Raw genomic sequence first — 22,848 nt, 5'->3', positions numbered from 1 at the left:
AGGGAGGAAAACGGACAGTGTGTGGTGAAGACTAGATTGGGGGATGAGGGAGAGGAATCACTCAGGATGAGCTCTGGGTTTCTGGATTACATAATTGGATGGACGGCAATCCCATACTCTGAATTAATGGGAAGAAGGGCCAGGTGGAGGAAAGGTCATGAGTTAGACATCTTGAGGTGCTTCTCAAGTACCCACAGTTGATGAGATTAGGTAAGGCAGTTGGACATACGGGTCTGGGAGTCAGAGGAAAACGCCAGGAGTCTGGTTATACTAAACTAGCTATAGCAGCCTCTGCCTCTCACCTCTGACCCTGCACACGCCCCCTCCACTTCACCCGCCCTGCCCCGTGCCTGGAGTACATTCACTCCCCTCTCCACCCAGGCATCAGTCACCGCCTGACTGGGAAGCCCCTCCCCAGCCTGGGAGGGAATAACCTCAGTGCCCATACATGTCTTGAGTCCTGATTTGCCCACTGGGCTTTACTGGTTAAGAAGTGCCTTGTAACTCTTTTTTTAAAAAATTGAAGTATAGTTGATAAACAATATTACCTCAGGTATAGAACACAGTGATTCAATATTTTTACAAATTATACTCCATTTAAAGTTATTATAAAATATTGGCTATATTCCCTGCGCTGTACGATATATCCTCGTTGCTTATCTATTTTATACAGAGTAGCTTGTACCTCAATCCCCTACCCCATCTTGCCCCTCCCCCTTGCCTCTGCCTACTGGTAACAACTAGTTCTCTATCTCTATGAGTCTATTTCTGTTTTGTTGTCTTCATTTGTTTTCTTTTTTTGGATTCCACATATAAGTGAAATCATTACAGTATGTCTTTCTCTGTCTGACTTACTTCACTTAGTATAATACCCTCTAGGTCCCTCCGTGTTGCTGCGAATGGCAAAATTTCATTCTTTTTTATGAGTAAGGAAGTGCCTTTTATCTCTTGTATGAAACCAAAGTTCCTCCGGGATAAGAGGGAGGCTGTGAGCTGAGCAGGAGGACTGTGCTAGCTCTTACATTCTCTGATTTAATTCTCCCTCCTTTCGGTCTTCTTTTCATTAAAGAGAATGACCTTTTTACAGTTTACTCTATTCAAAGGGAAATTCAGGCATTTGTTACGCTACAGAAAACACGCACTGGCCCTTCAGCCAGTGGTTCCTCCACCCACAGCAGCCAGCATGGGTCCAGTACCTGGCAGACACTCAATGAATACCTGGAGAAAGAAAGAATAAATGAGGCCCTAATTGCCTGGTTTGTTAGTTTAAATACATGGGAAGGGAATAAAGAACAGAATTATCTTGGACTTCAGTATGGATTCTACAGCAAGGAAATATCCTAGTGGCCTCAGGTTTCTAGGAGATCTGTAAAAAGATCCCAGGTGTTTTTGAGGGAGGCAAGGTAAAAGTAGGGACATAGGACCCCCAAAAGTATCCTCGCTTGCTTCGCTGGGACTCTGGAGCTGGAATCCTGATCTTCTACCTGCTGGCTGTGTGACCTTGTTCAAGTCATTTAACCTCCTTGGGCCTCAGTTTCCTTGTCTGCAAAGTGGGATAATAACTGCACCTACATTACAGATTTGTTACAAAGTTTAAATGCGTTAATACTTGTGAAGGGCTTATAAAAGTGCGTGGCACACTGTGGGTGCTAAATAAACATCTGTTAATGAACAGGAGGGCTATCCAGAATGATGGCTCATGGGGAATGGCTTGATTGAATGTCTAAAACTTAGCAAAGAGGAATTCTCATCCCTGGTTCCCTCCATCCCTGGACTGATGACAAAAGATCTTGGGCAGTGTCTAGGGATCTGTTTTTTTCTCTTGCCTTGGTAGGAGAATTTATTAGTTTGCCCAGAAAAAGGAATGTAGCTCTTATGTGTCACCACCCCCCTGTAGGACCTCACGTTTGGGAGCAGGGATAACGTCTGGCATCTGGGGCAAGAGGAGAGACATTCACAGCTACTAGGCATCTATCATGAACAGCACCAAGCACTTTCCATGCATTTAACCCCACAGAAGTTATTTATTAATAACGCTTTAAATGCACTTACATTTAAACCCACAATAATTAATACTCTAAAGGTGCACCTGCCTCAGTCAGCTCAGGCTGCCATAACAGAATGCCGTAAACTGAGTGGCTCAAACAACAGGAAATTATTTAACAGCTCTGGAGGTGAAAAGTCCAAGATCAGGGAGCCAGTATGGCTGGGTTCTGGTGAGGGCTCTTCCTGGCTTGCAGATGGCTGCTTTCTCTCTGTGCCCTCATCTAAACCTAATTATTTCCCAAATGCTCCATCTCCAAATACCATCACACTGGGGGTTAGCGCTTCAACACATGAATTTGAGGGACACAGTTTAGTCCATAGCAGCCTCCTAATATCCCATTTTCTCCTCCCAGATGAGAACATTGAGGCTTAGAGAAAAATACCTTGCCTGATTTCATAGAGCACACATGTGAATCCAGGTCTGCCTGACTCATCCATCCTGCTCTTTCCACAGCATCTTGCTGAGTGCCTATTAGAGCCAGTTGGGGCAATAATTTGCCTCCAAAGAGCATGAGACACCCACCCAGCCCTCTGTAGCTGACTCATGAATATAGGAGAATCTGGAATTTGGAGATTCCACTAAGGCAGCAAATCGCTGCATCTGGGCGCTTGCTGAGAAGGCTGGTCCTTACTAGAAATATTTTTTATTTTAAAACACCCTCTGCAATGAGACTGGCCTCTGGAGGGGAGTCCTGGGGTACAAGCAACTCCTCTGTGAGGGGAGTAGGGCTGGGGAGAGGTGGAGGACAAGGTCCCAAGGGATGCCTTTCCCACGTGCCTGCGGGGAGGGTGCAGTGCAGCAAAGGTGTCAGGCTAGGAGGAGTGAGGACTAAGTGAGCACTGGGGACTAACAGGGCAACAGCTACCTTGCCCTCAGGCAAGTGAGCAGGTCAGAGTCAAGCCGGCCCTGGCCTGCTTTCCAAAGCCACTACCAGGCTGGCTAAGGGAGGCAGGTGCTCTGAAGACCAGCTCCCTCTCCCAGGATCTGATCGCCCTTCTGCACTGATGCAGGGACTCCAGGTAGGAGCCAGCAGAGACCAGTTTCGGGGGGCTTCGTAGGGCTCAGGACATTCATCCCTGCAGCTGAACTGCCAAGGGGAGGGTGCAGGCGTATGATCCTCTGTCAAGGTCACTTCACCCCACTACAGCTTTTCGTGGGAGGTCAAATCGTTCAGGAGATAAAACAGACAAGGGATCCCACCGCCTGCCCAAACAACTGCCCAGCATGGCAGGCTAGAGAGAAGGGTTTCTTCACTTGGGCTTAACCTCAGATGGCACTGAGCTCTAACATGCAGAGACTGAAGCATTCTCAAGTGAGACCTTCCACCACCCACATCAGGACCAGCCGGGGAGCTTTAAAATATGCAGACTCCTGGGTTCCACACCTCACTTGATCAGTCACAACTTCTGAGGGTAGGGTGAAGAATCTGTCTTTCATAAGCTCCCTGCATGATTCTACGCACAAAGAAGTTTGCGAAGTACCAGATTTGAGCTTCACTGATCGCTTTAGAGCAAAAGAAAGAAAGTAGGCTATTCCCGAGTGACAGTAACCTCAAGAGGGTGCACTGGAGAGACCTCACATGGGAATACCCCAGTGACCAAGACAGAGCACCTACCCTGTAGGTGCAAGACAAGAAAAATTTACCCTCCCAGAGGACTTGGTGATGGAGGAACGGAGGGGACAGGCCCTAGCCTCCTAAGGACTCTAGCCAGGCCCCCCTGGTTAACCCTTTCAGCTCTGGCCAAATCTGCTTCTCAGCCTTTCTTCTGCCTCCAAAGCATCATTTTCCTAGAAGTCAAACACAAATTATCCATTGTACCTTTAGTTCATAGGAAGAAATGTAATTTCTAAGCTCAGAAAATACATATAAGACCAGGAATTTTCTCACTTCACATGTGAATATTAATAATTGCAGGAAAATGAATCATGCAGAGCTTTATTTCTTAACTTGACTATCCACAGTGATGTGTCCAGGTGTCTAAGGGCAGGTCCTCAGGCTCTCCCCAGGTAGCTACAGTCAGGTGAAGCGATTTGGCCTGCCAGCAGATGAGAACTCACCGGGTGGGTTTCAGACACCTGCCAGCACCTCACTAGCCAGAGAGGCTAAAGGTGATTCTCTGAGCAGTGGGTTTCAACATTTAAGGGGCAGAAGAATCACCTGGGGGCAGGGGAGTAGTTGAAATGCATATTTCAAGACCCTAAAACCGTCCTTCAGGTAAAGCCTTTTTCTGGGTAAGACCAGAAACTGGAAAGGGTATTTTAATGAGCCCCATAGCTGACTCTGATGCAGCTGGATCCCTGACTTCTGGGTGGAGAAGAATTGATCCTCCAGATGCAGAAGGATCATCAGAAGACAGGGAGATAGTATGGTCCAAGTGCTGAAAGTTTTGAGGTTGTTAGAGAAACTGAATTTCTGGAACAGCTCGATGCAGGTTTGCACAGACAGTTTAACGTGCTGTCAGCAGCTTGGAAGACAGTCCCACACCAAATGTGTAGGTTTTTGAGTTATCATGTGGAAGTGATTAAGTCACAAGGAAAGACCTCAGTCAGAATTTAATAATCCTTCCTTAAGACCAGCAACATGTAGGGACTTCCCTGGTGGTCCAGTAGCTAAGACTCGGAGCTCCCAATCTAGCTCGATCCCTAGTCAGGGAACTAAGATCCCAAGTGCAGCAACAAAGATCCTGCGTGCCTCAACTAAGACCCCGCAGAGCCAAATAAATAAATAAACATTAAAAAAGAAAACAACAAAAAAGGATCAGCAACATGCAGAGTAACCCTGTCACTTACTAACTTTGTGACCTCTAAAAGTCACTTTATCTCACTAAGCCTGTTTCCTCCTCTGTGAAATGGCTAAAATAACAACAACCTACTGTCGCACAGCTGCTGTGAGGTAACAGATGCGAACATGCTTCTTAAACTGCGCGGCTATGATGGTGATCATTTTGTAATGTACAGAAATATCAAATCACTCTGTTGTGTACCTGGAACTAACATAATGTTTTCGGTCAATTATACCCCAGTTAAAAAATAAATAAAATAGGGCTTCCTTGGTGGCGCAGCGGTTGGGAGTCTGCCTGCCAACGCTGGGGACACGGGTTCGAGCCCTGGCCCGGGAGGGTCCCACATGCCGCAGAGCAGCTAGGCCTGTGCGCCACAACTGCTGAGCCTGAGCTCTGGGGCCCACGTGCCACAGATGCTGGGGCCTGCACGCCTGGAGCCCGTGTTCCACAGCGGGAGAGGCCACGACGATGAGAGGCCCGCGCACCGCGGCAAGGGGTAGCCCCCGCTCGCCACAACTGGAGAGGGCCCGCGCACAGCAACGAGGACCCAACAGAGCCATAAATAAATACGTTTATTTTTAAAATTAAATAAATAAAATAAAAATAAATTACACCGCTCCACAACAAGGGAAGGCACAGTCACTTACACTCCCACACACCAAAAGCTGGGCTCTGTGGCTCTGTCCTCTCAGCTTTCATGTTCTGTGTACCCCTTGCTGCTGGCACTTTTCATAAGCTTCTTGTCTATACACCTGATACTCCTCCACCACGTACCCTGAGTTCCCTGAAAGCAGATACCAACCTATACTTTTTTAAACGTTGTGCTGGCCTGAGTGTTTGTGTTCCCCTCCAAATTCATATGTTGAAGCCCTACCCGCAATGTGACTATATTTGGAGATAGGGCCTGTGAGGTGGTAAAAGTTAAATGAGGTCGTAAAGGTGGGGCCCTCATCCGATAGGGCTGGTGCCCTTAGAAGAAAAGGAGGAGACACAAGAGCTCTCTCTCCACCATGTGAGGACACAGCAAGAAGGTGGCCATAGACAAGCCAGAAAGAGGATTCTCACCAGACACCAACCCTGCTGGCACCTTGACCTTGGAATTCCAGCCTACAGGCTGTGAGAAATAGATTTCTATTGTTTAAGCTACCCAGTCTGTGGTATTTTGTTATGGCATCCTGAGCAAACTAAGACAAACCTCTTTTAACATACAGCATAGGACTGATTATGCAGTGAAGACTCAATAAATGAGTGGCAAAGGGGCAAAGTTCAAAGATTACCCCAACACATCATTTTCATCAGGCATGAATGCTTCTTCCACAACAACACAATCTTTCAGAGTCTGGTAAGTAGTGGCGAAGTAGATCACTCTAGATGGCAGTCAATTTCCTTGCACACTAGTAGACAGAGGTGCCCATGGGAAATGACAAGGCCTAAAAAGTAGAAGGGGGGGTGCTATGGACTGAACTGTGCCCCTCCCAAATTTGTTTGTTGAAGCCCTCACCTCTAATGCGCCTGTATTTGGAGGTAGGGCTGTTAGGAGGTAATTAGGGTTAGATGGGTGGAGTCCTTATCCAATAGGATTGGTGGCATTAGAAGAAGAGGAAGAGAGAGAAAAGGCAGCCGTCTGTAAGCCAGGAAGAGAGGCCTCACCAGAACCAACCATGCTGGCACCCTGATCTCAGACTTTCAGCCTCCAAAAGTGCGAGGAAGTGTCTGTTGTTTGAGCCACCCAGGCTATGCTATTTTGTTGTGGCACCCTAAACAGACTGAGACAGGTTTGGGTGCCTAGCAGTGAGGTGATACTGTAACAAATACCTAAAAGTATGGAGGTGGCTTTGGAACTGGGTAATGGGTAGAGGCTGGAGGAGTTCTGAGATGTATACAAGAAATACGGATGTTAAAGGCTGTGAAATAAAATTCGTATTTTATGGCAAGACAAGAAAAATTTAAACATAGAACTTCTTCTCTGCTCTTTGGCCTCCTCTCTCCCCACACTGTGCTTTGTGTATCTGCCTTATGCATCGACCAAGCCTCTCCCATCAGTAGGAATACCTGTTCAACCATAAAGAGCAACATTCTCCTAGCATCAAGACGACTCCTTCCTTAAAAGATAACATTCCTTCTTGATCTTGTAAGGGGTCACATGACCCACCAGGATGATGCTTAGATCTGGATTATGTAAACTGTCAATAACACATCATTTGACGTACAGCCTTCTGCCTCAAAAAAACTTATGTAACTGTGCCTTGATTTCTAACCAGTGGAACAGTTCTCAAAGCTTTCTGAGATGCTCTTCCTGGGTTATAATCCTCAAATTTGGCTCAAATAAAATTTTCCAATTCTTTCTTTGATCCACTGATTTTTTTTTTAATATAAATTTATTTATTTATTTATTTATTAGTTTTGGCTGCGTTGAGTCTTCATTGCTGCACGCGGGCTTTCTCTAGTTGCGGCGAGCAGGGGCTACTCTTTGTTACAGTGAGTGGGCTTCTCATTGTGGTGGCTTCTCTTGTTGCGGAGCAAGGGCTCTAGGCTCACAGGCTTCAGTAGTTGTGACACACGGGCTCAGTAGTTGTGGCACAAGGCTCTGCAGTTGTGGCTCACGGGCTCTATAGCGCAGGCTCAGTAGTTGTGGCGCATGGGCTTAGCTGCTCCGTGGCATGTGGGATCTTCCCAGACCAGGGCTCGAACCTGTGTCCCCTGCATTGGCAGGCAGATTCTTAACCACTGCACCACCAGGGAAGCCCACTACTGATTAATTTTTTGTCAACAGGGTGATTCCGGCAAAAGCTCAAAGACAAGAGAGAGCTGGAGAGAAAGTTTCCATCTTCTTAGAGAACACAGAAATAATCATGAATACAATGCTGTTAGGAAGATGGACATTAAAGGCCACTCTGACAAAGCCTCAGATGGAAAGGAGGAACAGGTCCTTGGAAACTGCAGGAAAGGTGATCCTTGTTATAAAGTGGCAAAGAATTTGTCTGAATTGTTTGTGTTCTAGTGTTTTGTGGAAGGTCTAGTTTGCGAGCAATGATACTGGGTATTTAGCTGAGAATTCCAAGCAAAGTGTTTAAGGAGAGGCTTGGCTCATCCTGACTGCTTACAGTAACATGTAAGAAGAGAGGGATGAACTGAAGAAGTTGTTAAGCAAAAGGAACTAGAACTTGAAGATTTGGAAAATTCTCAGCCTGTCCATATTGCAAGAAAGAAGAAAGCATGTGCTGGAGAGAATACCAAGGGTGTGGTTGGCCTATCACTCAGTAAAGCGTTTACGGGATTATGTGAGCAGAAACACTGCCAATTTGAACTGAAGCTGAGACAGGACCAAACGAAGGAAGGCTGTCAGACTCCTTGGATTTGACAGGACAGAGTGTACAGCTATTTGGCTGTGAATATGCACTATTCTTCTAGTAGAGAAGAGAATGACCCCAGTGGTGATTCAGAGATCACCAGGGCCACTGCCTCAGTTTCAACAGGCCACACTGGCCTTCACCCCAAAGCTTTGAGGGCAAGACTGCCCTGCAGAGCCCTGGTGGCCTAACTGACAGAGCTGTGGAGGAAGGGCCACTGCCCCAGTGCATCTGCAAGGCAAAGCATCTAACCAAAGAAGATTATTCTCAAGCCTTAAGATCTGATGGGGGCTTCCCTGGTGGTGCAGTGCTTAAGAATCCACCTGCCAATGCAGGGGACACAGGTTCGAGTCCTGGTCCAGGAAGATCCCACATGCCGTGGAGCAGCTAAGCCCATGCACCGCAACTACTGAGCCTGTGCTCTAGAGCCTGCGAGCCATGACTACTGAGCTCGCATGCCACAAGTACTCAAGTCCACGCCCCTAGAGCCCAGCTTCACAACAAGAGAAGCCACCGCAATGAGAAGCCCATGCACCGCAACAAAGAGTAGCCCCTGCTCGACGCAACTAGAGAAAGCCCGCACGCAGCCAAAAATAAATAAAATAAATAAATTTGTTTTAAAAAGAAAAGATCTGATGGAATTCGCCTTACTAGGTTTGGGACTTGCTTGGGACCCATCACACTTTCTTTTTTTTCCTATTTCTCTCTTCTGGAATGGGAATGTCTATCCTGTGCCTGCCCCACCATTGTATCTTGCATATAACGTGTCTGGTTTCACAGCTTCAAGCAGGAGAGGAATTGTTCCTCAGGATGTATCATATCTATCTGATTTAGATGATATTTAAATGAGATTTTGGACCTTAGACTTTAGAGTTGATGCTGGAATGACTTAAAATTTGGGGGGCTGTTGGGATGGAATGAATGTATTTTGCATGTGAGAAGGACATGAATTTGGGGGACCTGGGGTAGAATACTATTGACTGAATTGTGTCCCTTCCCCCAAATTCATACGTTGAAGCCCTAACCCCTAATGTGATTCTTTTTGGAGACAGGGATTTTAGGAGGTAAAGTTAAATGAGGTCATAAGGGTGGTGTCTGCATCTGATACGGTGGTCTTATAGAAGAGAAAGATCATTCTCTTTCCCATGTGCACATGCACACATTGAAGAAAAGCCACAGTAAGACTTAGTGAGAATGTAGCCACCTGCAAGCCAAGAAGAGGGCTCTCCCCAGAACAGAATCAGCGGGCACTTTGATCTTGGATTTCCAGCCTCCAGAGCTGTGAGAAATAAACTTGTGTTGCTTAAGCCACCCAGTCTGCAGCATTTTGTTATGGCAGCTCCAACGGACTAATGTGGGGTGGGCGGGGAATGGGACCTGAATGACCAGGGGCTCTAATTACTGATAATGTAAAAGGTGAAAAAATAAAAAGATAAATAAACTTTAATCGTGTGGACTACCCCAGGAAAAATTTGGGATTTTAAACTCTGTGGTTACTTTGGCCAATTTTTTACAATTTGATTGGCATGCTTTCAAAAAAAATTGTGATATAATTCACATACTGTAAAATTCACTCTTTTAAATTGTACAGTTCAGTGAGTTTTAGTAAGAATTTGTATTACTATTTTTTTCTTTTTTATCTTTTTTTAAAAAAATCTGGACGACTTTTGAGGCAGTTCTGAACAGAAAAGGAATGAATTTTCCTTCACAGCTGAGAAGGCCTGTTAAAGCTAGCCAACTGTACTGCTAAAGCCCCCATGGCACCCGAGACCCGGTCCATCTCCCAGCAACGCCCTTGCCGCCAGGGGGCCTCGTTTCTTACCCAGCATGGCGAGGAGCAGGCCCACGATGCGCGGGTGGGCGGCGATGGCTGGGCCCACGCTCGGGTGGATGGCCAGGTTGGCGAGCACGCGGGTCAGCTTGATGAGTACGTCCTCTGCCTGGGCCGGCCTCGGCGCCTTGGGCCTCTCTTCTCCTTCCCCCAGGGGCTTCTGGGAATGCAGATCCAGTTTGTAGAATGTATGGAATAAAGACAGCAGAGTTGGGATGCTCCCTTTCTCTTTGGAAAACTGCTCACGAGCCTGGTTATTTTTCGCTGTCAGGTTGCCAAGAATAAAAACAATACGAACGACTAAATCCTGCAATAAATTAAAGACAAAGAGTCACAAGACCGAAGGGGTTGGGACAAGTTGTTGGGAAGAGGACAGTATTTAATTAATTCACAATTTAATTAATAGTAAAATGGAACACATCTGGCTTCTTCTGACTTGTACAGTATTTGATTCCCAAGATTGGTGCAAAGTGACAGAGGAGATTAAAAGCATTTGGCAACAATGAAAGAATACAAACTGATTGATGCTGTTAGCAAGGTCTATTAACTTCAGATCCTTCATCTGAAATGCTGCCTGGCTTTTTTTTTTTTTTTTTTTTCCTGGAGAGCAATTAGTTGAGCGGGATGACATTACTAGCAATGTGTCATATAAATCTAAGTCTTGACCCAAACAGGTTTCTTGAGTATCCAAATCTTTTCCTAAAAGTTCACCTCTTGCTGAAGCACTGTGTTTCTAAACCCGGTGTTTGTCCCATAGTGGCTAATCAGCTTGTGTTACAGCAGGCTTTCTCAGCCTGGGCACTGCTGACTTTGGGGGCTGGATAATTCTTTGCTATGGGGGGCTGTTTATGTTTAGTGGCATTCCTTTCCTACTAGATACCAGAAGCACTTCCCCAGATACCACAACCAAAAATGTTTCAACGTCCCCTGAGGGCAAAATGGCCCCCAGGTGAGAACCACTGTTACAAAGTGTTCACCACTTTAAAGCAGTATTTGTCTTTCTTGACCAGGGTAGTGGTTACATGGGTGACACTTTTATAACTGTTTGCTAAATGGTACAAATGTGTTTTGTGCACTTTTCTGTATATGAGCCAATATTTCACAATAAATAAACGTTTCTAAAAAATCCCAAGCTGAGAACACTTTACAACTGAACAAGAAACAAACAATTATGTTCTTAATTTGACAACAGCAGGCAGACATACCAGTTCAGTTGTTAAAGGAACACTTACTGAGGGGCTACAACTGGCCAGGGTGCTAATGCTCACTGTGCAGGCGCTGTGCTATTTACAGACAAGAAACTGGCTTGGAGAAGCTGCCTTGGTCACAGCCAGTGAGGGGTGGAGTCAGGATTTGAACCCAGGATTACCCAGACCTGGAGTCCTTCCTACACCCAGGCCTCTCACGTGGCCTGTTATTTACGAACCTCCTTCGACCTACCCTGCTTTCAGAGCAGTAAAGGAATTATCTCCTTTTAAATGTAAATATGTCACCAGGAGGGATTCTGATAAAGGTTAATTTATCAGATCTGTAGTCAGCAATAGCCTTAAGGAACTGGGACAAAGGGCAAAGGGCTGGGTTGGTTTTTCTCCAGGTGGGACCTGGGGGATGGGAGCAGCACTGAGCACTGTGTGTGGCCTAGAGAGAGTGGGTGATCCAGGACAAAGGACAAGACACTGGGGTTTGCCTGGGTCTGCTCTGCCAATACCAACTTGTTCCTGCTTGTTCCTGAAAAGGTCTTCCCTGGCCCTGGTGAAGAAGCAGCCAAGCTGCTGCTTGTGAAGCTGGGAATCATTTGCCAACATTAAGAAAGGATGGAGTCTAACACGATGAGCTGGCCCAGGAGAGCATTCACACCGGGGGTGTGTGTGGGGGGGTGGGGAACCTCAGCTGGGCAGTGTGCAACCAATCACAGCAGGTGGTCCAGTCAGGGGACCCACTCCTGCCCCCACCCCAACTGGAATGCTAGTCCTTGGGTATATTTTGAATGCTGGGGTCTGGGGGAAATACACACACACAAACAAGGATAAGGCAAGGTGCTCTGAAGAGTTAGAATCGACTTGAGAAGACAAGGCTAGTGCATGAGGGGACACAGCAAAGACTGAAAGGCTAATAAGGAAGAAGCTAGGCACCCTAGGGGATTACGGCTCCCAGCAAGAGAGCCAGGCAGCCTGCATCACACTTCACTTAGCTTCTCTGTGACTCGATTAACTCATCTGTAAAATGGGGGGAATATTGTGTTGCAAAATTAAGACAAAACAGATAAAGCACAGGGACTTCCCTGGTGGCTCAGTGGTTAAGAATCCACCTGCCAATGCAGGGGACGTGGATTTGATCCCTGGTCTGGGAAGATCCCACATGCCGCGGAGCAACTAAGCCCGTGCACCACAACTACTGAGCCAGCACTCTAGAGCCCGTGCAATGAAAAGCCCGCGCACTGCAACAAAGAGTAGCCCCCGCTCACTGCAACTAGAGAAGGCCCCGCGCACAGCAACGAAGACCCAACACAGCCAAAAATAAATAAAAATAAAAATAAATTCATTTAAAAAAAACACAGGTAAAGCACAGACTGTGGTGAGTGATGATTCAGGCACTCTTTTGGGTTTTTTTTTTTTTGGTTACACCACGTGGCTTGTGGGATCTCAGTTCTCTGACCAGGGACTGAACCCGGGCTACGAGAGAGCGCCGAATCCCAACCACTAGACCACGAGGGAACTCCCCTCAGGCACTGTTAAGAACCCTTTACTATCAATAAAATGTTAGTAGCGTTAACCATGATAAGTTCAACCTTGAAAAATGAATGAAAGCAGAGATGTGGCGGGGAACACAGGTGGGTTGGCACGGGGAAAAGGAGCATGTCTTGAGACAGAGGACCTAGAGCCGTCCCTTTCCGTGGCCTGGGGTCACCTTGTTTGTGTCTGATCACCAGACAGTTCCCTAAAGAAGCCGAAGCCTGTAGGCCTTAAATCTAAACCAAGCACACAAAGTTTCGTTACAATACTCCAGTCTCCCTTCGCGTGAAACCAGTGGTTACTTCATGTAATTCCCAATGGTGCAGGCTCCTCCCTGGGCTCTGGAAGGAGCGTACTCCTCCACCCTGGCAACACCCAGCAGCAAAGCAGACCATTTTCCAACCAGGACAGAGGCTATTTCCGAGAGCTAGGCTCCCTGAAGGAAAATTCCATTGTATTTTCTAAATTGAGGAATATGAGCTTTTCACACAAACTGATACAAGATTTCTGATTAAACACACTCTCCACTAGTCCTACCTCTGAAAATTGTAATAATTACTATTACTACTGATAGTAGTAGCAGCAACTAATACACTGTGTTTATGATGCACCAGGCACTGTTCCAAGCACCTAGGTACACAAATTAACTAATGCGCTAAAAGTGACAATTTGCAGTTCTTTAATTTGAACAAAACGTTCCCAATCTCCACAATCTGGATAGCCGCCTCCCTCATGCCCTAGACAGCAGTTATGGCCAATATTTTTGGACTTCCCCGTATTCCCTGGATTGTGCTCTTATTTCCACAAAAGCACATTAAGCAAGTCAGGAAAGACATGATCGGTGCTCTTAAATGACTTCATAAAGAATACGATAAATAACTGCATTCTATTGGTTAAATCATTACCAGGACTAATCAAGTTACCTCCTAAAATGTCACTGCCGTCTTCTGAAGGATGCTAGACTCTTTTTTTCTCCTTTCTCCCTCTTCCTAGCTCTGCTGCTTTACCTCCACCTCTGATGTTTGTTTTTCTGGTTGGTCTAACTCAGAAGGCTTCTCTGACCCTGTACCACCTCCACCTGTCCCTGCTGATTTGCTGACCAGATCCCTGGCTGCAGGTAAAAAAAAAAAAAAAAAAAGCAGGTTTCCTTAGAGGTCCTCATTCTTCATAATTCAAATGACCTCTACCCCCTGTCACACGTGGTCAAATCTGGGAAGACTGATGCTGCTTTTCTTGTTTGAAAAATCACCTCAGGCCCCTTCCACTTCTAAAATTCTTGGATTCAAATATCTCTGTGGGTCCTAACATGGCACAGATTATTAAGCCTGATGTGGGAAGAAGAGGCTCCAGGGCCGGAAGAGTTAACCCTGCCGCAGCACCTCTCTCCCTTCCTTCAGATGGAAAAAGGAGGGGGTGGTTCCTGGCAGCAGTGGTGCCAGCTGAAGGATGGCATGCAGAATCAACAAATGGGCTGGCAGATTGCAGCACCAAACTTGCAGCAACTGCTATGCTTGCTGTTTCTGTCCTCTTTCTCAGGGTTGGCTAAGGCATCTTTTTTTTTTTTCTCCCCCCATCCCCTCTCTCAGATATATTCTCTGTGAATCGAGGGAATAGGCCACAAGAGCAGCAGTCTCACAGGAGGCTGGCGGCGGTGGTGTTTCCTTACTCCCATGCCAGTGCTTGTCTGGACTCATCTGGAATCCGGAACAAGGAGGCTGACCAAGAGGGCTTAGCAGGGCCCCCTCAGCTCCCTGCGGGTGGCCTCTGCGCCGTGCAGAGCACTGCCCCTGGATGGTGTACGGAGAGGTTGTTTATTGTTCCACAGCCCAATCTATCTCAAGTCTACCAAACATCACTTAGTTAAAATCCTGTAAAGATTTGAAAAATTAGGCAAAGGCCAAAATCATCAATCTGTAGAGAAACAATGTGCAGAAAACGATTTCATCGAGGGGCCATTCTCCTTTGAGGTACAGAGGCTCTCCTTTATTCTTAGACAACGTCTGAGAACCACCTATAAATCAACACTGCATTTTTTATAGCCTTCTTATTAAACTGAACACAAAGCTGCATATTCATACCACAACTATGTAGTTTTGAAACAGCAAAATGAAGATGAATCAGGAGACAGAATCTTATTTTTCTTTTTTAAGAAGGCAGTCTAGTATAACCAGTTCATATCGACTCTAATTTTGCTTAAAATGGAATCAGCCCAGCAACAGCTCCGGCCAACCAGAGCTCAGACAGGTACACCTACCGGACAAAGCCTGACTCAACTGTGCATCCCAGGTATAGCCTATGGGATGTTCTCTTTGGTTTAGCATAAGCTATGCCCTCATGAGCAAGCATGTTACTCAGTCTGAATGGGCTCCCCATGCCTGTAAATAAAATTAACTGGAACAAAACAAGGAGCAGGACACTGCTGAAAAGAATGGTCTCTGTCAAGTTCCAGCTGCAGCCACCATGTTGACTGTTACTTTCCATGTGAGAATGACCGGCCTAAAGTCAATGGAGGAGATTCCCCCCCTACTCAGAGATGTAGAAACTGAGGCTTCAAGAGGCTCCCTGGCCCCAAAGTCCCACACTGGTGAAGAGAAGAGGCAGGACTTGGATAATCACTTCTGTACTCACAGATGGATTCCAAAACCACCTAAGCACACCTGCTCATCTTCCCCAGGCTCAGCCCCAGAGGCATCTTCCATTCCTCCCTATCTCACTCCCCTCAGCAACCAGTCACCAAGTTCCCTCCAACCTGTCGTCTTAAAATCAACCCTGGCTCCCCCGTCTGTAGACTCTTGTCAGAGACCCTCGATGGGCTCCTCCCTCTGCAACCAAGGTTAACTCCACTTCTTGAAGCGCAGCTCTTACATCATCCCCTTGCTCAAAAACATCCACTGCCTATTAAATGCCAAAGCCAGCATCTAACGCGCCATCTGGCCCCATGTGACCACTTCTACATTGCCTCACGTTATTCCCCACCCACGGCCCACCAATGGGATCGCACTCCTCCCCCACTCCCACACGCTTCCTACCGTAGTACCTTAAAATAACCCTTAAAACAGCCCATGTGCATCATGTTGACCATGGGGAAGGAACCATATCGAGCTGTCACAGAAAGAATCAACGATGTTCAGCAGACTCCATTACTTACTTGGGAGAGGACTACTTCTTCTAAGTCAAGGAAAACATTTGAGAAAGGTTTTCAAGAATGGGTTGAAATTGAAAGAGCTGTAAACAGACTTAAAATCAGAACCCTCTCTTAACCAGAAAATTAAACTAACCAAGATGCCCTATTTAAATCTGGGTTAAAAAGTTCTCATGCAGTCTGGATCTGACAGCTCAGTCGGGATTTGCAATTTGCAACATTTATCCAACTTCTCACCCTCAAACAAAACCCCAACATTAATTGAGCTTATACGTGGCTTGAAGAACGGATAAATTTTACCAATTGGGAAGACAGACTGCAGTGCTGCAGAAATGCTAATTAATCTTAGGCTACTGAAAGTGGGTCAATGGTTTGCTGAAGTGCTGAGCCATACAAAGCGAAAGAATCTGAGATGTTGGAGACGCAAAACCAGAATCTAAGTAGAAAATCATTTGAAAACCAGAAGAGATTATCCTTGATGCTTCCATCCATCTATCCATTCCGTCAACAATCGTTTACTGAGCGCCCACTATATGCTTCTGAATGAGGCTATCACTCAAAAGCACCAGGACGATGCTAGAATTTCACTGGGCTCAGTTCTTTTCTAAGTCAGCAGACATAAATCAGGCATTTGGGTTCCGTGCTGAGTAGGGGGAAGAGCCAGTTCCACAAGGGCAAAGCAGCAGGAGCTGGAAAGAATGAACAAGCTAAGGGCTTATTGTGCTGCCCGCCCGGTCAGGGGTACAGACCAAGGCCAAGGCCGAAAGAAGGAGCCAGCTCAGCCAAACGCTCACGGCACCCACTGGGAATGTGCCTGCAGAGGGGCTGGGAAGAGAGCCACAGGGCGCGCTCCTGCCAGGCAGGAGGCGGAGGGCAAGCGGGGAGCCAAGTCACCATATAAAGGCGCCAGGGGAAGGGGTGGAGGCGCCTCCCTCACCAATCCTCTCCGGCCCCAAAGAGGATGGAGGGGAGGGAGAGAGAGGTCGTGCTATCTCTGGCCTGCTCCTTGGCTGTGGCTGCATTGGAGGTGAACAGCTCCAAAAAGGGCAGATGTTTTTGCTTTCAGCCTAGACTCTCCAGACATTCCAGGTCTCGTTTTCGACATCACGCTGCCTGAGTGCTCCAAATCAGACAGTGTTCGTCATGGCTGGAGACAGCTGCTTGCCCAGGAAGAGGTCTAAACGGGATGAGAGAGGCATGGCTTTAAAAGCAGCACAAGCAAGGACATGTCGGGGGATTCCCAGACAGTGCTCTCTGAGGTGCTGATGATTGCCCTGCGTTCGGAGGTTCTGTTTAAAAAAGAAACACAAGAAGTTGACCATATCTAAAAGTGGAGAGGGTTAGACAGACAGTTGTTCAATGGACATAAGTGATGGGAATGTAGGTAAAGGTTATTCCTTTTGGACTGTGACCTTTGCAAAATAGTGCCAGTCTTATAAGTCTTATTTGAGACATTTTACCAGATCTCCTGCCCAGTAGATATTTACAGAAGAAATGGGGGAAAATCCTTTCACTTTTTTCCAAAAAAGCAAACCCAAAACGCATTTTGCTGAGCTGCTAAATGCGGCAATGCTGACGTCAGAGGCACCTCCTGAGGCGGGTCTGCTTCGCAAGGCTGCTATGGCCAGCCCCTGCCCATGTCTTCGACACTAGGCCCATCTGTTTGCACATTTGGTTGTACCAAACGCAGTTTATACCATAAAGCATACAATATGCGCTTATTTCTAAATGAGATTTGCCATTTAATTGAATTGCAGTCAGCATTCTAAATAGATGCTCTACTTGATGTTAGAGTCTAGCTTCCAAACTGCACCCAGATGACTGAAGTGCTGCATTTTTTGGTCTCAGGTTCTATGTGTGTAGGAACTGGGAGTTACTAGTTGGACCATGGATCTTGGGCAAATCAACCTCAGAGACAGACATGAGCCAAAGAAGTTTCCCTTGTTCTCCTTGGGGAAGTCCTTCGTTAGAGCTGGGAGGAGTGGATTCCTTTTCTCTGAGACTGTTGATAACTAGAAACCCTTGGCTTATACCACAGCCATCATATTCTGACATGCCTCCGTCACTGAAGGGCTGTGTGTGGAGGGGGGTGTTATAAACCAAACCCTGCGTTATTTAAAATGAACAAATCGCCCTCAACTTTATCTGTTGCAAACTTACACGGTTAAGATATGGCTATCTACTGAAATGTCACAAAGCAGACATAAAGCTTGGTGGTTGTTTCACTGACAAATGAATCAACAGCAGCTCGTGCTTGTCTAGCTAACGGAGGATAACGAGCCCTCCCTTCTGCAGCCAATTCAAGGGTCCTGGGGGCCCGTGCTCACCTTTCCCCGTAGCCAACTCTAACCAGTGCCTGAAGCCCCATCGGTGTGATGGCCTAGTTATCAAATTGGGTTTGGTCTCAGGATGACTTGTTTGGACACAAATCTGGCAGAGAAAATTCCTGTAAGGGTCTAATGACCCATCTCATTTTCTCTGGCTAAGAAAGTGCTCCTCAGCTATTGTTGCAAATGGCACAAGGCATGTGGTTATCACCACTCACTGGCGAAACCTACACCAACACCTGGCATGTCTTGCTAATTTAGTTCCTACTTTGTGAGGGAGATTCAGTTTCAGCCACATGCCTGTAGAGAAAGACTGACCCTGTGTGGCTGCTTTTTTTAAATCACTTTAAAATCTCTTGAGGTTTTGTAGAAACCCCTCTGCTGTCGATATGGGGGAAAAAATTGTTTTCAGGAGCCATCTTAATAATGTATACCACAGGTTCTCAACCTGCTCTTCATTTGAATCATCTGTGGAGCCTCTTAAAAATAGGTTCTTGAGCCCTGTCCCAGATCTGAATCAAGATCTCCCAGGTGGGGCCTGAGAACCTGTATTTTATTTTTTGTATTAGAGTATAGTTGATTTACAATATTGTGTTAGTTTCTGCTGTACAGCAAAGTGAATCAGCCACACGTATACATATATCCCCTCTTCCTTGGATTTCCTTCCCATTTAGGTCACCAGAGGGCACTGAGTAGAGTTCCCTGTGAGAACCTATATTTTTAAAGCTCTGCAAGTTTAGGAGACACTGATTCAAATCAAGAAAGAATTAGAAATCTCACCACCTTAATACCTACTAACTGTTCTTATAATATCATGTTTAAAAATAATATGAATCTATGTTCCTTGTAAATAATTCCCACAACACAGATGTGTAGAAAATAAAAGTGAAAATGCTCCTCCTACCCTTCATTATCAACTGACTCAACAGAGACAGATTAAGGACTTTCCAAAAAGACCCGTTCTCATATGCTGAAGTCAGACTTTACCCTTGAAAAGAGATGAATATGAATAATGTAAAAAAAAAAAAAACAGGAAAACAATTTTTACTTTTGACATTTTCTCAAACAATTTCGTTTCTTTTTTTTTTTTTTTTTTCCTTTAATGGGAAACAACATCGGATGGGGGAGGAAATATCCTACTTCTCCCATCAGCCATCAGCTCTCGTACAACCTAGTTCCAAGCAGGATTTCCTCCCAGGTGGACTGTGGAAGTGGCTGGGCAGTTTCCTGCCAAGCTCCTCACCTGGTTGATAAAAAACACTTAAAGAGGTGTGTGTAGGTGACAGTTCATTTATTACTAGAGAGGATTTTTCTTTTTGTTTTTGTTTGTTTTAGATTTTTGTTTCTATGTTCTTCGAAAATACACTTAGCCATAACGTGATTTATGATTTTTTTTAACATCTTTATTGGAGTATAATTGCTTTACAATGGTGTGTTAGTTTCTGCTTTATAACAAAGTGAATCAGTTATACATATACATATGTTCCCATATCTCCTCCCTCCTGCATCTCCCTCCCTCCCACCCTCCCTGTCCCACCCCTCCAGGTGGTCACAGAGCACCGAGCCGATATCCCTGTGCCATGCGGCTGCCTCCCACTAGCTATCTATCTTACGCTTGGTAGTGTGTATATATGTCCATGCCGCTCTCTCGCCTCGTCACAGCTTGCCCTTCCCCCTCCCCATGATTCATGATTTATGTTATGGCTAAGGCCCAGAAAAATGAAATCTCCCAATTGCCAATGTAGTCTTCAGACTTTTAAGACAAAGGCAACACTAACCTCTCAGAACAAAGTCTATAGACTTTTTCTGATTATTAATCCCTGGGTGATATCTGTGTACATTAAGAGACTATAAAGCCTCCAAAGTACATATGTGTCCACAATCCAAGTTAGCCTAAGAGAAACATTTCCTAGAGCTGAAACAAAAATAGTTCCAGGAAGTAATAACTCTATTTTAAAAGTTGCTGGAGGACTGGTGTATGTTTCAAAGATCAGTTCAAAGCCTCAGCGTCCAAGTAAACTTCAGATGGAGCAAAGTTTGAGCCACCAAAGATTAATACACTCACATCAGAATGTCGTGTGCGGTTTCTGAAAATCACTTTTATCTCTAGGCAAAGAGGAAAAACAAATCTTATCCAACTGGTCACCTGGGCTGAGGGGAACAGGAACCTAAGATGCTGTGCTGGTCCAAAGTAATTTAAGATCCATCATTTCTGTTTTGCCATTGTGTATGGCAGCCCACCAATGTGAAAAATGTGGGGAAAATTATTATTTCCTCCTCCAAAGTAGGAAGAAGAAAGTAAACATTTAAGGAAGAAGTACTAGATGACTAGAAAAAAATCCTGTATAATACTTTACAGATTCCAAAGCATCTCACATACTGAAGATTCATTCTTTCAGCACTTTTATCATGAGTCTGTTATGCCAAGAATCATCTCAGGTTTATAAAGACAAAGACTATGTCCTCAGGAAATCCCAACAGTGGGTGAGGTAGCTACGCAAATGATAATCATTTGGAGAATCACAGAAGAAATATTTACAAAGACCTATGAGAGCTTCTGGTTAGTGATTTTAGGAAATAGTTGGGACACATAACTACTTCCTTGTAGCCTGAACAATTTCCATGCTCTTCTAAAATATTTTGGTTTTGAGGAAAATATGAATTATACATATTTTTTCTTACTAGAAAAAAATCAAAGATGGTTCAAAACTGTAATATTTCATTCTTCTACATAAGTAAAAGACAATATAGAGTCAAAGTATAATTTTTAAAAAGTTAACATGGCTCTCAAAGAAATATAAAATTAACACAATTTAAAAAATTATCTCGTTTAATGAGGGAAGCCAATACAATGGTAAAGTGGGCTCCACAAACAATCAAAGAACTGGGGGGTTTACAGGCATTAAAAAGAATGTTAGAATTAAGATTACTAGGTTAGATACACACCTGGCTAATAGCCTAAAGGTGACAAAACATAACTTTGAGGTTATCTTGTCTACCAGAGAGAAATCTACAAATTAATGTGTAACTTTATAGTGTCTGGGTTCTAATCAAATAGTAAACAGCAAGTTTAAACAAAGATATATTCTCCTTGAGAATTAAGCCCTGCCCATTAATGCCCTAGCATGACTTTGTCAGGACATCTAGGCTCCTACTCCACACCCTAGTTCTAAGTTTTTGTTAGTTTTTCTTAATAATAGTGAAATGGTTGAGGTCAGGGACATACTGCTTGGGTCCTTAGCTCTGGCTATACTAACTGGGTGTGCTAGCTACATTAAAGTCTTCAAAATGACGCGTGCAGTATGTAAACTTTGGGGATTGGCTTTTTTTCACTGAGCATAATTGGAGATTCGTCCAAGTTGTAGGGTGTATAAATAGTTCACTCTTTTTTATTGCTGAATAGTATTCCATGGTATGGATATTCCACAGTTTGTTTAGCCATTTATCCAGTGAAGGGCATCTGGTTGTTTCTAGTTTTTGACTATTACATATAAAGCTGCTACAAACATTTTAAAAATAAAAATAAAATGAAGCACTGATGAGGGAAAAATTGGCTGGTCTTAGAAGGCTTCACAGAGAAGGGAACATGAGCGCTACATCTTGAAACATGAATTGTCTTTTGAAGAGGAGAAGGGACAAGAGAAACTTCATCAGAGAGTCCCTCAAGCCTTTCTCGCTAAGAACCTATTCACGTTCAACTTTTAGGCTATTTAGGTGTTACTTTTAACAAGTTTGATTATCAGTTTCCCCTGCTAATTGCAAATAAATGCAAAAGACAGTTAATGATTACCAAAGGCAAAGTTAATAACCACGGAAAGGGAGAGAGAAATCTACAAGAAGAAGATGCAGACATTTAAAGAACCTTATCAATAGACTCATGCTCCCAATGTAGGACAAATAACCTCTAGAGTAACAATTAATACCTGTAATATTGACCTTTGGCATCAAGAAGAGGTTAAATTATTTTTAATATCCTCTAAGAAGGCAAGGAAATATGCAATATATTTGAATATGATTTTACCACAATGATTAAAATAATTTTGGTGATTAAGGGGATAAATTACACATTTCCTTGATGGTTCTGAAAACAACATATTACTGTACTTAGTTTGCAAGATGCTCTTTTATTCTTCTTTGGACCAAAATAACTTTAACAGGAACACAAAATTAAAACATAAATCAACAGAGAAGTATATGGCCTTTAAACACCAATTTTGCTTTACAGACAACTATTGGTCCAAAGTGAAAAGTAGTTCAGTAAGAAGTGCGTTAAAATTTTATGCCAATTAAACTTTAAGACATTTGGTCCCTTGAGTCAGAAAAAGCATATCCTTAACCATACTGACATCTCAAGTATCTAATATTAGCGGGATACCAGGACTTTTCACTGTTTATTAAATATGACCATCATCTAAGCTACAATCAGAGAAACAGTTATGTGCTCGTAATGCCGTAAGACAACAGGGCTATTTGTCAGTACTGAACTGATAGGTTTTCTTCCTTTTCAAACAGATTACAGGTTACGACATAACTTGAAATCAAACTGTAAAACAGAAGTGTTTTCTTTCATCCACATTTGAAAACATCTTCTCCGGTTATGTCTAATCTAAGTCATCCATGATCAAAACACCAAAGC

At 44.6% G+C, this 22,848-nt stretch overlaps 1 protein-coding gene across 1 annotated transcript in view; it reads right to left on the bottom strand.

Annotated features, from left to right (window-relative positions):
- ARMC2 (armadillo repeat containing 2) overlaps positions 1 to 22,848 on the bottom strand; it is a 101,772-nt gene that overhangs the window by 12,711 nt on the left and 66,213 nt on the right. The window contains exon 12 of the mRNA XM_022553950.3: positions 10,003 to 10,318. Coding sequence (XP_022409658.1) covers positions 10,003 to 10,318 — 316 coding nt within the window. The remainder of the gene's footprint in view (positions 1 to 10,002; positions 10,319 to 22,848) is intronic.

This window comes from Delphinapterus leucas, chromosome 12, assembly GCF_059928025.1.
Source record: "Delphinapterus leucas isolate spDelLeu-1000000601 "Yukka" chromosome 12, BTC_Dleu_Yukka2, whole genome shotgun sequence".
Lineage (NCBI taxonomy): Eukaryota > Metazoa > Chordata > Mammalia > Artiodactyla > Monodontidae > Delphinapterus > Delphinapterus leucas.
The sequence above is the reverse complement of the archived record's forward strand: the minus strand, read 5'-3'. Positions and strand labels throughout refer to the sequence as shown.